The following is a 16,829-nucleotide window of genomic DNA, read 5'->3' as shown; positions in this document are numbered from 1 at the left end:
ATCGCAGTTCTGGTAATATACATGCGGAGTAGGAGCTTGGTAACATTTAGGTAATTAGCATGTAGATGGTTAGCTCAGATGGAGCCCTAAGAAAACATCCTTAAGAAAACGTAACCTGTTGGAACATCCAAGTATCATCCTAAAACTATCAGTGTGAATTTCAGTTAACTCCATTGAAGCCATGAGAGCTATTTCATACATTCATATAATCCAGAGTAAACAAATGAGAATAGACCCTTGCCTCAGTTTCTGCATGCACAAAAATGCAACAGACTGTTTATCTATCTGCCTCCTATTCCAGTATTACTATTGTACTTTGAGTCTACATGTCTATTGGTAAATGTAAAGGGAATATTCCTGAGCACTGGACTGAAATTTTCTATGACGTTAATTTGTCCTCAGTGCTTCTTGGGCTTGTGCCAGCTATCCTATTCCCAGACTCATGGTGGAGTTACCTCGTAAGAGGGATTAATGAAGTTTCTGATAATGCCCACTGTCACCTCAAAAGGAAGAAAGCTACATAAGCAGTATTACTCACAAATCACAGGTCTTTCCATGCCAGCTCGTCTCTGTGCCAAACATGACAGGCATGTCTAGATACACCTAACTTACTAGGAAAGAAACAGACTAATGTTCCTAAGTCGAACTGGTGTGGATTCAAAACACAGCCTGTTCCTTCCTTATGGGGTGGTGACCAAAAATGACACAGAAATTGTAGCTATAAGCTAGGTGAGAACCCACCCAGGTGTTCAGTTGACTTCCCAAACACCTCTTCCAGTTCTGCAGCTTTATCTACCTTTTTTTCCAAAGAGATTACTGTGGGTGAAGGATTACTTGAAATGTAATCACAGAAACAGAACAGCAGGCTGTATACTACCTGGCTCGTTTTGCACCTTCCCTATCTCCATTCGGTGACCCTAATGTGTCAATATTTGGTATGACTAACTTGTAAATACAGCCATACCAAGCTATTTCATGCAAAGGGCCTCTCTCTCCTATTTGTTGAAGTGCTCATTCAATTTATGTGTTTCTTCACGAGCCTTAAGGTGACTGGAAACAAACCATGAAGCCAAAGAGAAGGAAGGATTCTGGACTCCTGACAGAGCCTTCTTGCTCAGTCTTGCCTCTGGGTGTCTTTCTTCATCCTGTGCTGTATTTGTCCCTTTTTCTTTAGTAACTTTCTTGTGACAGCATGGACAGAGATTTTTGTGAAAACACATGTACATACCATTTATACGTTACTTTTAAAGGAAATTGGGTAATACAGGTAAGAATAATAAAGCAGTAGTCAGAGACTACAACTGCATGAAGTAAGAGGGTGAAGGGTCTGGAGCACAATTCTTATGAGACACAGCTGAGGGAACTGGAGGTTGTTTCGTCTAGAGAACGCTCTTGGGGGACCTTAGCGCTCCCTACAGCTATGTGAAAGGAGGTTGTAGTGAGGTGGGTGCTGGCTCTCCTCCCAGGTAACAAGTGATAGGACAAGAGGAAATGGTCTCAAGCTGTGCCAAGACAGGTTTAGATCAGATATTGAGACAAATTTCTTCACAGAGAAGGTGATCAGGCATTGGAACAGGCTGCCCAGGGCAGTGGTGGAGTCACCGTCCCTGGAAGTGTTCAAACACCGTGTGGATGAAGCCTGCGGTGACATGGTTTAGTGGTGGACTTGGTAGTCCTGGGGACTTGATGATCTTACAGGTCTTTCCCAACCTGGTTGATTCTATGGAGGCGTGCAGCGCTGTGAAGGGCTATTCGCAGCTGTCCTGCAGCCCTCCCGCCCCGCTCCCTCCGCTCGCCCTGTGGCCGGCGGGACACGGCGGCTCCTCCGGGGAGTGGAGGGGCGGTGACCGCTAACGGCCGCAGAACGGGCCCTCACGCGAGTGTGGCGGGACCCTCGTGGTGGCCTCGTCCCTCAGCGCCGCCCGGCGGCAGCGCCTTGCCGAGGCTGGGCACCGGCCGCTGGGGGCCGCTGTTGCCTCTGCCTGAGTAGGTGCCGGCGGCGCGCGCTACCTGTGCGCGGTGCTCAGCAGAGCTGCGGTCCCACCGCCGCTGCCTTCTCAGGGGGCGGGCTCGGGGCACCGCCCGCTCGCAGCCCGCCAGCTTGCGGGGCTTGGGAAGCGCGCCCGCAGCGCGGTCCAACTCCGTGTTTGCCCGTTTCGGCTGCCAAGGGAGAGGTTTATCCACACAGTCAAAGTAAACAGGAAAGTTCAGGCGGATCGTGTTTCAGCCCCTCCACTCCGAGGGGCTCCGCGGGGAGGGCGGCAGGGGCTCGGGTTGCTGGTATTCGCTGAGGGAGCTCTAGCTCTCACAGGGAACCGCTACGTTCCCGGGGTGCCCCCACCCACCACGGCCACCACCTCCCCTTCCCTTGGGCTGTCACCGCTTCCGAGGGAGCCGGCGGCAGAGGGGCCGGCGGGGCTCTCCTGCCGGTGGCGCTGCCTTCTCCCTCTTCCCCACCGCACCCGGCCCCGATGGGAGCTCTTCCAGGCAGCGCCGCGCCACAAGCCCAGGAAGCCGCTTGGCCACCCGGGACCGCCCGTGCCAAGAATCGGCGAGGAGGGCGACGCGCCCGCTTCTCCCTCCCGCCCGCCCAGACCCCGCTCCAGCCACCTCTCCGCGTGCTTCCCGGCCGGTGGGAGCAGAAAATAGCCTTCCTCTTCCCCGGCAGCGCGCCCGCGCCCCAACACCTCCCCTTCCCCGCCGCGGCCAGGCGCGGAGTTCCCGGTAAACAGGCGTCTTCCCCGCCAGCCCCCGCCACCGGTCCCAGGCGGGGGAACGGCAGGAGCGGTGCTGGGGACCCGCCGGACGGGGAGCCGCGCCAGGCACATCAATATTTCAGCGGCTCCTCGACACGGTTCTAATTAAAGGCTCGGGCGAGGCGGACACCCCCCCCCCCCCATATTCCCGCGGCCGCCCCCTCCCACTCCACACACACACGCTTGGGACCGTCTCTTTACGTCGGAGAGAGGCGAAGGAGTGACTGAGCCCTACCGGGAGAGCCGAGCGAGGGGGAGGGACGGGGGGACCGGGGAGGGAGGGAAGGGAGGGCGGGAAGGGGGGGGCTTGTGCAAGCAGCGACGCTCCCGGGGTTGCCAAGTGGACTTTTATTGTTTTCCACCCACTTCCAAGTCGATACTATCTGCCGTCTTATGTCCATCCTATAGCCTATATAAGCAGCTGCGCCCGGGCTGCCGGCGATGGAGTAGTTTGTGGATACGACAGAGCGCAGGGACGTGAGAGGGGCGGGCGGGCCAGCCGCAGAAAACTTGGGACTCCGCGCAGCTCGCGAGCTGTTGCCGTCCGGGGAGCGGCTCCCGGGGGAACAGCGCCTTGGCTCCGGGGAAACGAGAGACAGGTAACGCAGCCGGGAAGGGCCAGCAGCCCTTCTTCCTCCCCTCCTCTGTGTTCACCCCTCCCGTCCTGCAGGGCCAGCGGCCCGGCGGGGCAGTGCCGGTGACAGCCCGCGGGCCGGACGCCCGCGGGAGTTAGTGGCGACCCGCCGCACGGAGCGCGGGGCAGCCGGTGCATGAGGCTGGCGAGGGGGCAGCTGTTCGTCCGAAGGCGAACGGCCCCCGGGACGAGGTACCTCCGCTGCGGCTGGCTGCCGCTCCCTGTGGAGGTGGCCGGGACCGTCCGCGCCCCTTAAGAAAGGACGGGCGAAGGGAAGGCCGGCATTACCGCTCCCTGCCCCCGGACGGCTGTCCGCCAGCCGTGCACCGCCCGTCCCGGCTCTCCTGCCCGCAGCCCCATCGCGGCGCGTCGCAGGGCGGGGGACTCTCTGGATGCACGGCTGCCGCCGCTCTTCAGCAAGAAACTTCGTGGAAAGTTGTCGCCCCTCGCCCCGCTCCTCAACTCCACTCCGAGGTGGGGCGGGACGCACCGCTAGCCGCCGCAACCGGGGAGTTGCTCCGGCAGCTCGCCGAACAAGGGGCTCCCGCCGAGGCTGCCCGCTCTGCGGCCCTCTGCTCAGCTGCGCAGCCCGCCCTCCCGTGAGCCCGCTGCTCTGCCCGCTGCTCTCCCCGCTTCGTAAGCTGCGAAGCGGCCTCCCCGCTTTCCTCCTGTAACATTTCCGATTTCACAGCCATGAGTCTCTCCACCCCCGACCCACCCCCGTTTTTCTCTTCCAGTGAAAGAGGCGGCCTCCCGCGGCAGCGGATCCTTCCTTCTCGTCTGCTCCTGAACCCTTCGGGTCAGACCGCAATGAGTGGACTGAGGTCTCCTGGGCTGCTGGGGCTGGTGCTCTTAATGCTCTCAGCAGGGTACTGCAAAGAGAAAACTGACTCCTCAGATTTGAAGGACAGACAGAGTCTCCTAAATCTGATCATGGAGATCATTCAGGAACTGAAAAGGTACCACCTGGAGAAGGACAGTGGGATGCAGTACTTCTCCAAGCACGACTATAACTTAGATAGAAGGGAAGTGGCCGACTACGGAGGATATCAGGACGAGCAGAGAGTTGGTAAGTCACAGTCTATGACTTGGGAGATCTTTTTCCCTGGGATGCCTTGGTGAATGAGACGTCACACCAGGTTACTAATTTTATATAAAGAATTCACTGCTCAAAATACCTGCAGATTCCCTTTGGTACTAGAAAGAGACACAGATGGCAATTTGGGATAGAAAAGCTCCATTCACATCTCAGAGTCTCTTAGTCTCTGGATAATGTGCTGAACTGAAAGTCCAACTTCCTGTGTGCTGGCTTCGAATAAAACCTATTAATAAGGGAAAAAAAATCTAAATGGTCTGAGATCAAAGAAGTAAGGGATGAAACCACTCCTGAAAGTTTACCACTTTTTAAAATGTGCTTTAAGTGTTTCTTGGAAACAACCCTAGTGAGAATTTCCCCTCCAGGACTATAGTATGTCCTCGTAGATCTCACAGCTAGAAGTCTTTCCTGCAGCTCAGCTTCATTAAAACTTTTTGCCCTGCTTATGAGTCCTTTTTGTACTACAGAGATAGCACCTTTGAAATACTAGGAAGGGAAACAGAATACTCCTCTGTCACAGTGCAAGCTATGACCACTTTGGGACCCTCCTCAGTCATCTTCCTACTCGTTGGAATGGCTCTTCTGTAACCTTCAGTGGAAGCCCCAGTTGGTTTGTAAGACCTTGTTCACAGTTGTACAGATAAGTCCAGAAACAGTCATACTAAGCCACACAGTGATGGATCGTTACCACTCAGTTTTGTGATGTGCTTCTGTGCATCTAGCTGAAAGTTGATGTGGCTTCTCTTACTGCCACCTCTAACATACCATTTGCTGTCACTCTCAAACCCCTACAGCATTACTGCTGCTCATCTTACCCCTCCTACTGAACGGAGTAGTTGCTACTAGTTAGGAATATTTGTTAGCAGCTGCCTACTCACCTTTTCCCAAACTGGCTTTCATTTATTAGTGTGCTGTTTATTTTGCCTTTATTGGTCTCAGGAAGCTTCATTGTACCTCTTTTTCATTCTCATTCATATTCAAATATCCTCATGACTTGCATTTGTTGGTGGTTGTCATGAAAATGTTACTTCTCCATCAGGTTGATTAATGAATATACAAAAGAAGACAGTTTTGTTCCACTTAAGATCAGCAGAGTGAGAACGTTTTGTTTTATAAATGCGGAAAAGTTAAGCAGGCCCAACTAAGCAGGGAACCCTGATCTGCAGGACTCTCAATCTCAACCTGGAACATGGGCATAGTTTTTGGTCACTCTGCATCAGCATATTGGTGTGAAACATCTGGTTTGTGCTAAGTTATCTATGTAAATAATAAACCTACTTAAGAGTAGATTATTTAGTAGTGGTGTTACTGACTCCTAAGCAGTATTTTTCACTCTGTTATTATAATGGAGTTATTCCCAGCAACTCTGAAAAGGAACTACTGCTTGGAGTCTTTCATTTCAGTTTTGGCATCACTTTCCCAGTAAGCCTGTCCCATGGGAAATTTCTGAGTAAAGCATGTGTGTTTTTAATGCTCTTCACAACATAATTAGGTCAAATATGATATGGTCAATTTTACTTACACTGACTAAAGTCAGAAGTAAATGAAGAATGACTTTCGAGAAGTGTCTAACCTCACAAGTGATTCAGATCTCGATGGAAATGCTCTCTCCCTTATATCTGACAAGAGGTGCCAGGGGAATGAAAAAGGCTGCTCAGGCATTTTTGGTCAAATAAATAAAGTACCGTGTAGTGTATCATACACAATCAGCACTATGCTATCAGCATACACTTGGTAATGGAAAGCAGTCAAAATAGCTGTAAATCAGGAGGACACAAGCAAGGGTTAGAGCTAAAATGAATTTCAGTAAACCAGTTTCATTTTGCTATGTGCTGAACGCAAAATGCATGGCGGTAAACCACAAACGTAGGGAGCCAGAAGAGAGCAATTTGCTTGGGATCATTTCCTGTGAATTTTGTTTACTGCTAAAGGAGGCAGGGGGAGATTCCTGTAAGTAGATCAGTCCAGCTTCATGACTGCAGCAGGACAGCGCTTGTACAAACGTACCTGTGACAAAAGAGTGGATATATTTGAATACACCTTTGAGTCTTCATTACTAGCAGTATATACAACCATGAACTAAAATTTGTGGAAGAATTTAAATCTAGGTAGTCTTGATAATCTGACTCTTACTTGTTGTCATCATTAATGAGTGCACACCTAACAGACATAACTTCTTTCATCATCACAGTGTATTTCACATTGCATTTTACTGTGGCTTCTTATGTAAAACAAATGTTTGCAATCTGGCCTACTGTATGCAAAGGACTTTTGACCTCTGTGTGTCTGTCAAGATGGAGTGGTGATGTTTGCTGGACAGTTTATTCCCTGTCCTCATCCTGTGCTTGGCAAGCACATTTCCAGTGCAGCAGAATGACTGTTCTATTTTTTTTTTTTTGTCTTGACAGAAATAGTTCCCAGAGATCTGAGGATGAAAGACAAGTTCTTAAAGCATTTAACAGGTATGTTTTAATTTTGCATTTGTAACCATCATTTCATGTACATACCATAAGCTGCACTACTCTTCCTGTGAGTTCTGCTGATTCATAACGTATTTTTAATTTCTATTTCAGGTCCACTCTACTTTAGCCCAAAATGTAGTAAACACTTTCATCGGCTTTACCACAATACAAGGGATTGCACCATCCCAGCATGTAAGTCCCAAAGCCAGAGGCCTTCATAAAAAACCTAGAACCTAAAACTTAATAGCTCTATAAGGTACCAGTAGTGATACCATGTTACATTACATTCTGTGCAATGAAGAATTTGGAGTGCTCTAAAATGTACCGGGTATGCTTTACAGTGTTGCCAAAACAGCATCAACATTACAGTGAGGAAAATGGAAACACAGCTTTTTCACTGCAGATATACGGCTCAGAATGGCTGTAAACACAGGACTGATGTACATGATTCTCGTTCAAAAGGCATTTGCTTTTTGCAGGAACACATAACTCCTCTCACAAGCCTCTCTCACAAACCTTTAGTTTCTAGTGCTGCAAGTTCAAGGTAGGATAAGAAATCCAAGTGGGGCTATTTCCTTTTCAGTGATCATTTAAGTTGAATATGTTTTATAGACATTTTATTCTTTGGTCAGCTACAAATCTACCAGTGATGTTGCCAGTGAATCTTTGCAATCCTTAGGGCATTCGAAAAGTGTCACTTCCTAAGGCTTAGCTGATGGACACAGATAAGCAAATTCAACTTACAAGATCTCATCAGTGCTGACAGCACAAGAGAATTTAAAAAAAAAAAAAATCAAACATTGACATTTATCAGTCAGTAGATGTGACTCCAGACTCATACTGAGGTGGACCTGTTGTGTAAGCAGATGCTATTTTAGTACAGCCTTTTCAGAATGGAAGCACACTTTATTTTACTTGTCTGAGGTCAACCAGTTGGGTCAGTAGCAGAGCTGGGAATAGAAACAAGCGTTAGAGATTCCAAGTTTTAAGTATTAATAAATATTTCAGCCCAATATATTTTAAAGGCATATTTGGTAAGAACTGCAGACTTTTTCCCTATTTGTAAGGCTTCACATGAGGAGTACCTGGGAAAGATAAGGATTTACACATAATGGCTGACCAGATCACATTCCGTTTACATGGATGGAGATGGAAGTTGTTCATAACTAGTCTGCTTTGAACCATCAAATGGTCACATTACCTGTTTCTTAAGGACCACAACACAAACATCATTTGACTCAATACTAATGAGTACTCAAAGCTAAAATCTAGTTGCTCTTACAGTCTGAATTTGCCTTTTCCTCCTGACAGGTGACATACCCAGTATCACGTCTGGATAATAGAGAATAATTTATATGAATGGCAATTATACAATATTATAATATTGTTAACACTGCATCTCTAGGAAACATTAGATGTAGATACTCATTAATGAAATAATGCCTAATGAAAATCAACATTAGTCACCAGACTGTATGACTAGCATCTTTCTAGTAACTTTCTTCCCAGTAACTTTCTTCTAGGAAAATGAGGTAAACAACCTGCTTGAATTCTGCATTCATACTGCATCATACACAGTATGATGTTACTTTATGAAAATATTCTGATTTCAGGTAATTCTGTTCATTCTGTGTAGAAATTCAAAGGCCAAAGAAATTAAAAGTGTCTATGGTACTGCAACATGGTGGTAGCCAGTACAGAAGCATACCTTCTGAGACTTTATACAGCATAGCAGCATTGGCACCTAAAAAGTAATATACTCTGCTATCTGTCCATAACTAAATTTCACAATATTTGCCTTCAGTTTTCCATGTTGAAAAAATAAAAACAACCCCCTCTTAATTTTTCAGTTTTACATTGTTTCTGCCCCTTATTATGATGCATCAAAAAAGCAGAAGGTACTCAAAATAAGGACTACTAACAATAGGAAAAAAATAATTTTATTAGTTTTAAGATGAAGCTCCATACAGTTATGAATTAATTTGTATGATGTGGTCACCTACTCAGGCTGGAATTAACATTCCTGTAACTAGGAGATGTTATTTGTCTAATTTAACAGTTTTTCCATTAAGAAAATTTATTGGGGTTGCATTACTTAATATTAAGTTGATAGACTTGCTCCCTGAGGGCTAGATTTTAAAGATGGATGTGCACTACTTATTCTTCCTCTAGCATGGAAATACTGCAGTGACATGTTTACATCCCACATTTAAACACAGACAAGGATATACACATTTTCGTAGGTACATACATTTGGAGATCCTCCAAGCACATTCATGCTATTTGTTTATAGACAGTACATGTGCAGAAGTCAGTTGCATATGTGCCACTGGACATGGCTTTCAGTAATGCAATTTTTACACACTATTTCTAAGTCTAAAAGTCTGATTTCTATACTGATTTCTATACACCAAACTAAGGTGTTCATTTACAACAACAATAATTCGAACAGTTACAAATTTTTATTTTTAGAGGCAAAATTGGTTACTTTAGTAATTTTATTTATGCTCTTTTCATGACAGACTATAAAAGATGTGCCAGGCTTCTTACTCGGTTGGCAGTAAGCCCAATGTGCATGGAAGGATAAAGGTAAGCTTTCTCATAGCAGTAATGACACTTAAGTGCATAGCAAAGCACTGAAAATTTATACATGAAAATTTATGGGCATGTAATATCACTTGTCCTTTGGCTAAGGTATCCCCTTTCAGAGTACTTTAAGTAACTGTCTCAATCTGGCAAATACTGGCAATAAGTAAAGGGTACCCCCTACTGGAAGTCTTTATAGAGAAGTCCATGTGCCTCAGCTGGGAATTACTCATAGCAGTATACAGTTATCAGAATGTGTTGTTACAGAACAAAACACAACAGCTGTAGCTTATTTTTCAAAAGTTGACTCAGTACACAATTGCAGCAGCCCTTTTATGTGTGCAGCTGTAGATCTATGGTGTGCATTTTAGGATGAGTTAATATATACATAGATATACACATGAAATGCAGATAGGTTGCAGGTGCTTTCAAGCAGTTCCATTAAAATGTATTATTAGTAGCATTGATAAACCAACTTTAAGCTACTCAGACTTTTTGGCATTTTCGTTGTGTTCACCTCTCATATCTATGGGTTTATGTATTCCACTTTTGCCTAGATGTACCTCTATCTCCTACAAATACTTGGGGAATTTCACCATGCACCAAAACAAAACCAAAAGCCAATCAACAAAAAAAAAACAAAAAAACCCCCACCAAATAAAAAAAAAAACCAAAAAAAACCCTTTCAAACTATCTGTATTTATAGAAAACCAACACATAAGGATAAAGAAGGACTAATTTACATTCTGTCCTCAACCTTTACCTGAGACAAAAAATGTGAGCTCTGACAAAGGGATAAATAATAACCCCTGTGGATCTGTCAGTAACAAATGCTATCAAACCAAGATACTTTGTCACAAATTACACATCTTGTAGGGAGTCTGTGAGAAAAAGCAGTAAATTAAGCATCTTAGTTTATTTTTTTAAAGCACTGACACTGTTCATACTGAAGAGTCTAAAACAGGATAAAATTTAAAGAGCAGAATTATGAAGTCATGCAGGAGTAATCAACTGCAGAAATACATGGGATGTTGTGAATAGGCAGACACAGTTCTGTAGAAAATGCAGGGGCTGTAGTAAATCACATACCAAGTGTGACAACCATTTCACACTTGGAAAAAGACAACATACTAGAATTCATGAATAGAATCATTGTTTATAAACCACCTGAAATAATCAGTGTTGCTGCAGTACTACATTTCAGGACACCACACCTGAAGACCTATGGGTGCTTCCTGTGAGGATCTAAAGAAGTGCAACATAGATGACCAAAGACCTAGAAAACTCAATTTACAAGAACAGCTAAAAGGATTTGGGATTATTTAATCTAAAACCAAGATGATTGCAGGAAAACATGATGGAGCTATTGAGTTTAATAAAAAGTAGCTACAAGCCATTCTTTTTATCCAGTGTTGATAAAAAAAATACTTTTTAATTTTGCAACAAGAGAGGATTCCAGCTAGATATAAGACTTTTCTAGTGGCAAGGGCAGAGATAATACATTAGATGTAATTCAGCATCCTGAATTTACACTAAACTCCTCAACATTTCCTTAAGTGTTTTCTCCCTGACTTCCTAAAATAAACCTAAACTAGCCCAGCTTCAATGTGGAATGTTTCTAACGTTCAGTAACTTTTACACTACTTGTCTTAATTTGAAGCCTGCAGCCATGGAGAGGAATCTTACTCACAGAATCACAAAATGGTTTGTGTTGGAAGGGACCTTTCAAGATCATACAGCTCAACTGCCCCCGCCATGGGCAGGGGCACCTCCCACTCACTCAGGTTTCTCAAGCTCTATCTAGCCTGGCCTTGAACACTTAGGGATGTGAATACATCATACATCATATGTTCAGGAATGGAATTTTGGAAACAACTGCATACAGTATTTGGATAAATAAAAGTTAGCAATAGGTAACTCCTTTTATCTAACTGAAGAAAGGCTAGTGATTCAACCTTTCAATTGTGAAATCCAGAAAGCAAGGAACAAATAAGCCATTATCTACTCACCTGTGAAAGATAAGTGACTAATGTTATTGCCAATGCTAATAAGCAGATACATCAGACTAGGGAATTCTTTTCTCCCTTTTCTTAGAAAGTTTTATATGTACCTTTACATCTTGTCATGTAAACATAAACTCAGAATACAAAGGAATAGTAACTGAAGTAGTTCACAGCTCAAGCTGGGAGTCTATTTTAAAAAAAATCCACATCATTTTGCCAAACAGTGCCTTGGCTCAACTAGCAGGCATGTTTCAGCAAGAATAGCAAGCCTCACTTCTGTTATTCTCCACACAGGCACAAATCATTAATACTATCAGCACTCATAAGTAACCTCCATTGGTAAAGAGGAAGGTTATTATCTACCACACATGCCTTGATAACTACAGGTGTCTTCATAAAATTAAGCACCATCCCTCCTCACAGCTTCTCCACTGCATCAGTTCAATTTATGTGCGTAAGACATCTCCTCTCACGCAGAAGTATAATGCAGGCCTTATTTGTTTTTGTCATGTCATAGACTGAATTGTAGAAAAATGGGTTCTTTTGCATTTTTCCATTTACCTTTCTCACCATGAAGCATGTAGTTATCATTAGTCCAAAATATTTTCAAGAAGTTGCAAAGTTTTGAACATGGTACCACTTGTATGTAGCAAGAAGAGATTTCAAAGCCATTTCATACTTAAGATGGCTTTCTGGTATATGAAGTTTATTTGTAGTAAGGCAATAGGTAAACACTTCTGGTTTCTGCTATAAGGCTACTACTTAGTATCAGTTCTAAAGCTCAGACTAGTGCTTGAATATTAGTTAACAAAAATTTCTTATATGATACTGCTCCACAAAGGTCTAAATTAGATTTCCTGTTTTGCTTAGTATGTGATTTTCACTTCATTGGATGCTTACGCGTGGGCTGGGCTACAGATGAATTACTGCTCTCTGATACTTAGGCAAACTAAGATGACACATTTTTCAGATACACAGATATCTGTCCATTGGTTTGGGGGGAAGTTAAAAAAAAAAGGATTTGATTTTTATTTGTACTTTAAATGTATTTTGGACTATCATAGCTTTAAAGCACTCAAGACACTGAAACTAACTGTTAAGATCAAACAGGAAGAAGTGAAAACAGGAATTGGGCATCTGTTACTGTCACAGTACATACCTAAAGGTATGTGTGATACAATGTGCATTACAGAGCCTTCACTTTTCCTCATTTATCCTACACATATGTAACTGGGCTCCCTCTTCTCTTTAAGAGTACATGTTCACATTTTGCCTGTCCCACAGCTGTAAGCAATGCAGGGACTCAGAAACAGCGAAAACACTCTGATAACTGAAATTGTCTTTGGAACTCAATCTTTGTAAACCCCTCAGGATATATTGACCATACTAGTAATGTATGTTAAAAAAGCTGAAAATACAAGATAAACTTAGAAACTTTAAATGCCTACAGGTAAAACTGAAATTACCACAATAAATATCCAATTCCTGTACACCATTTAATATAGCCATTAATTCAAACTATTCTTAAACCAAAATAATATTTCAGCTCTTATGTTTTGCTTCAGGTGTTTTGTAACAATGGAACCAACAGCCCTTAATTGCTTTCTCTCTTACACAGCTTCTAATTCAAACTAGTATCAAGTGCCCTCAAGAAATGTCAGATGCTTTCATTTCATAAAAGAAGTGAAGGTAGAATTAAGATGTGGGGTTTGCATACTATTCAGTGAAGGCAGACCCTTCTCTAGATTTATCACATATTACTTCCTATGACATGTTCTATCACTTCTGCTTGGTGACAGGAAGCAGTGCCTACAGTAACAAGTTTAAGACTTTTATGAGAACTACTGCTTTGAACTAGAGAGGCAGACAGTGTAAATGGTTACTAGTGTGGTAGAGTACAATTTTTAATTTAAGTAGCAATTCTGCATTTTCCTTACTATGGGGTCTCTCTGTGGCTAGCACCAGATGTAAAATTATGAGCTTTATCAGCTTCAATGCACAGATCACTGCGATCTGTTGACATTAGAGCAGACTTCCACCTGGATATTCACCCAGGGAAGGAACTTCTTTTATAGCACTTGGAAGCTGAGCTACAAAATCCTGCTGGCACAGTATTTTAAAGCTTATATTAATATTTAAGCCACTAAATTCTTCTCTACTATAGATCAGCTTTATCTTAGAGAGTTTAATTCTATCATCATGAGCTGATGATAGAGGTTCCCAACAGAGACTTTAATCAGATAGCACTCAGGATCTTCACTAAGACTACCTGCCATTCTTCAGCTAAATTCCAGTCTAATTTTCCTAGACTGACGTATATAACATAACTACATGAAAAAAGTACAACAGATTGATTGATGCTAACAAATCTGGGGCCTTTTCAAGGGTTTCTGAAAATGCCAGGGATTTAGAAAACTGCAATTCAGCTGAGAATCTAGGACCCACAACTTTTGATCCAAAGGCAGGTATGGATGACAAATGAGCATCCTACCTACTTCCAGTTTTTCACCCTCAGTGAGCTGCACGTTCCCATTAGTATTAGTAATGAAAAAAAAACTATTAAATTCTCAGTGTTTAACTTGTCAGTTGTACCACACACTAATCAAAAGCATGTTTAAACATCACTTTTAAGCATCACACCTTAAACAGGGTACAGCAGAAGCACACATACGGAAAATAAGCTAGATGAAAATGCAAGACAAGGAAAATTTACGTCATTTTCCCCTCTACGGAAGGATATTTAAAAGAAGTATGTGTCCTATCTGCAAAGCCAGAAAAAAACCCTAAACTACATTAAGCTTTTCAGTAACATTATTACATTTCTTAATAGCTTTTAAAAATTGCAAAACTAAATATGTTTAAATACTATTAAAAAAAATTTCTGCATGCATCAATGGCTTGATTTCCAATGGATTATGTCAAGTCCAACTGACTCTGCATACAAATGATTCTGTTACAAGTTATACTTCAGCAGTAGAAAATGCAGAGAAACCCAAATCAGAGAATTGCCACTGATCCTGGGAGAGATGGTTACATATAGTCAGATAGACAATATGAAATCTTTTTCTGTGAAAAGTGACATCAGCAGAACTCTAGTATCAGAGAACACCTCTGTTTTATCTCCTACATGGACTTTTGGGGTCCATGAAACACAAGCTTCAGCTGAACTCTCTTGGCATGCAAAAGTACGGAACCCATGCAGGTCCTGTTGACCAGTAAGACATAGTGCATTTTTTACTTTGAAATAATGGCATTAACAGGTTGTCTTAAAACCACATGAAACTGAGGAGACTTGCTGCAAGTCTCGAAGATGTGGTTGCTGAAAACAAACTCAGAGGTTACTAGAGAGAGGATGGATTACTAGATAGGTATAAGCTGAGACAGTTACGCTACATTTTCTCAAAAGGCTTAAAGATGTGGGAGAAAAGGGTTGAAGCCTGTAATTTTCTGTCAGTGATTTTGATATCACTGTCATAAAAATGGTTTTGATTTCATTCCAAGAAACTGTTCTGGGAAGAGTTAATGGGCAGCAAATCCTGGAACTCCTACTCAGCTGGTGCTGCCTTAGTGTTTGCATATCCCAAGGGCTGCATTTATATGATCAAACTGTAGAAATTTCTGTTTGTTTCTTGTCTGCATGAGTCCAGATTTCTTCACTAATGGGCCCAATTAAACATGAAATCGCTCCTAGGTCCTTCCAGCCCTACCTTGACAAATTTGTATTACTGGGCATCGTACCATCAGCTTCAAGACACCAAGACATTAAGACAGAAATCTGCAATCTGTTAATACTATCATTGAGGCTTTTTGACTTCACAGCTGCACTTTAAGAAAAGGCTAAACATAACCATAGCACATTTTCAATAGGTAGAACTGTATTTTCCTAATCTATTTACCTAAAATGAACCAGTGCAAAAAGGGACCCTTTCCAAAATTTCAGCCTTTATTAATAAACAAAACAGTAATTTAGCAGTCAGGCTGCCATGAACTAAACTAAGCTAAATCAGAACTGCACTACTGGATCTTTCCAAAGTTACTACTGAATTCTCCAGTTCTATTGACTCAATATGATGAATACATTCTTAAAACACATGCATACAAGTATAAAAATGATGAAAGGCAATTTTCTTCTTTCTTTTAATCCACCAGATGTTATTACCATGAAAAGAAATACCAAGAACCAAGAGAAGTGCCTTGGAAACCAACAGGGAAATAGAATTTACTACCTTTATAACATATTCCATTGTGAACAAGAGATTTATTTTTGCAGATTGACAGACTACTTCCCATAATTCTTTTAACATGCGTTTTGTATGTCATCAACAGTTTGCAGTGACATTCTTTCCAGTAGCGTAACTGCCAGTAGTACTTAATGCTCCATTCTTTACACTTTACAACTGATGTGTAATGCTACCAAAAATTATGTAAACACAAATATTTCACCAAGAAAATTGATGTTCTGTTGCTTAATTCTACAGTTTCAAGGAATGTTTGTTTGTATATCTAGAACTACTAAAGATCTGCTCCACAGTAGTTGTGGTCACTTGATATCCTTCATGCTTATGCAATTTTTTAAAAGTTTGGTTAAAACAGACTTGCATTGGGGTCACATTGTACCCTAGTAGTACAAATTGCATGACAAGCAGGAATGTGATTCCAAGCAGACATATTTTTTGGGACAATGGAGCATGGATTTTGTACACAAACACAAGCTGCCATTAATTTACTTTATATAATAAATGTATAAAACATTCCAGCAAACGTGCAATATGTAAATACTGTAAATAATAAGCGTAAGTAATAAAGTGTTTGGTATTAAGTTGTTCTCAGTTTGCTTTCTGTTCACTGAATCCAGATAAACTATCTTCTGGTAGCTGCTATCATTTATCCACACTCAAACCTCTTTCTGTAAGAGATCTGAGTGTAGATAAGACTTTCCCTAGAATGAGAAAGAAAGGTGTACCCACCTCAGAGGAGTCTGGTCATGTGAACACTTGGTATGGATTTGTGAGGATGGACCAATCTGTGTGTTCAAGTCTAGACCACAAGGCTGCTCCAATTCTCTACAGCCTCATAATCTTTTTTATTACCAATGATTGTTTCAGGGTGTTGTTTGCATGTTAAAAAATCATAAAAAATAAAAATAAAAAAATCTGCAGTCTATTTATGCTATTGCCAGGCAATAAAAATCAGTAAACGTCCAATAAATCATTTCAGTGTCATAACATTTTTAAGGAGTTAGTGAACTCAAGAAACCTTAACACACATTTCCCTTTATTCCTTAAATCAGGT

The 16,829-nt window shown here is 42.5% G+C and overlaps 1 protein-coding gene across 3 annotated transcripts; it reads left to right on the top strand.

Annotated features, from left to right (window-relative positions):
• The first annotated feature begins 2,112 nt into the window (after positions 1–2,112).
• Positions 2,113–16,356, top strand: ALKAL2 (ALK and LTK ligand 2). 3 transcript variants are annotated; one of them, XM_061460710.1, is made up of 7 exons: positions 2,113–2,632; positions 3,165–3,233; positions 4,128–4,459; positions 6,895–6,948; positions 7,060–7,140; positions 9,471–9,537; positions 15,687–16,356. In XM_061460710.1, the coding sequence occupies exons 1-6, from the start codon at positions 2,472–2,474 to the stop codon at positions 9,533–9,535; spliced, it is 762 nt and encodes a 253-aa protein (XP_061316694.1). In that variant the 5' UTR covers positions 2,113–2,471; the 3' UTR covers positions 9,536–9,537; positions 15,687–16,356. The 3 variants fall into 3 exon arrangements, with proteins under 3 accessions (XP_061316694.1, XP_061316696.1, XP_061316695.1); XM_061460712.1 differs by having other exon boundaries at positions 2,573–2,632; positions 3,165–3,355; XM_061460711.1 differs by lacking the exon at positions 2,113–2,632 and having other exon boundaries at positions 2,934–3,355.
• The last annotated feature ends 473 nt before the right edge of the window (positions 16,357–16,829 follow it).

The sequence above is a fragment of the Pezoporus flaviventris genome, unplaced genomic scaffold (assembly GCF_033815535.1).
Source record: "Pezoporus flaviventris isolate CSIRO_AGI_PZ_B2104156 unplaced genomic scaffold, CSIRO_AGI_Pfla_v1 ptg000031l, whole genome shotgun sequence".
NCBI lineage: Eukaryota > Metazoa > Chordata > Aves > Psittaciformes > Psittacidae > Pezoporus > Pezoporus flaviventris.
The sequence above is the reverse complement of the archived record's forward strand: the minus strand, read 5'-3'. Positions and strand labels throughout refer to the sequence as shown.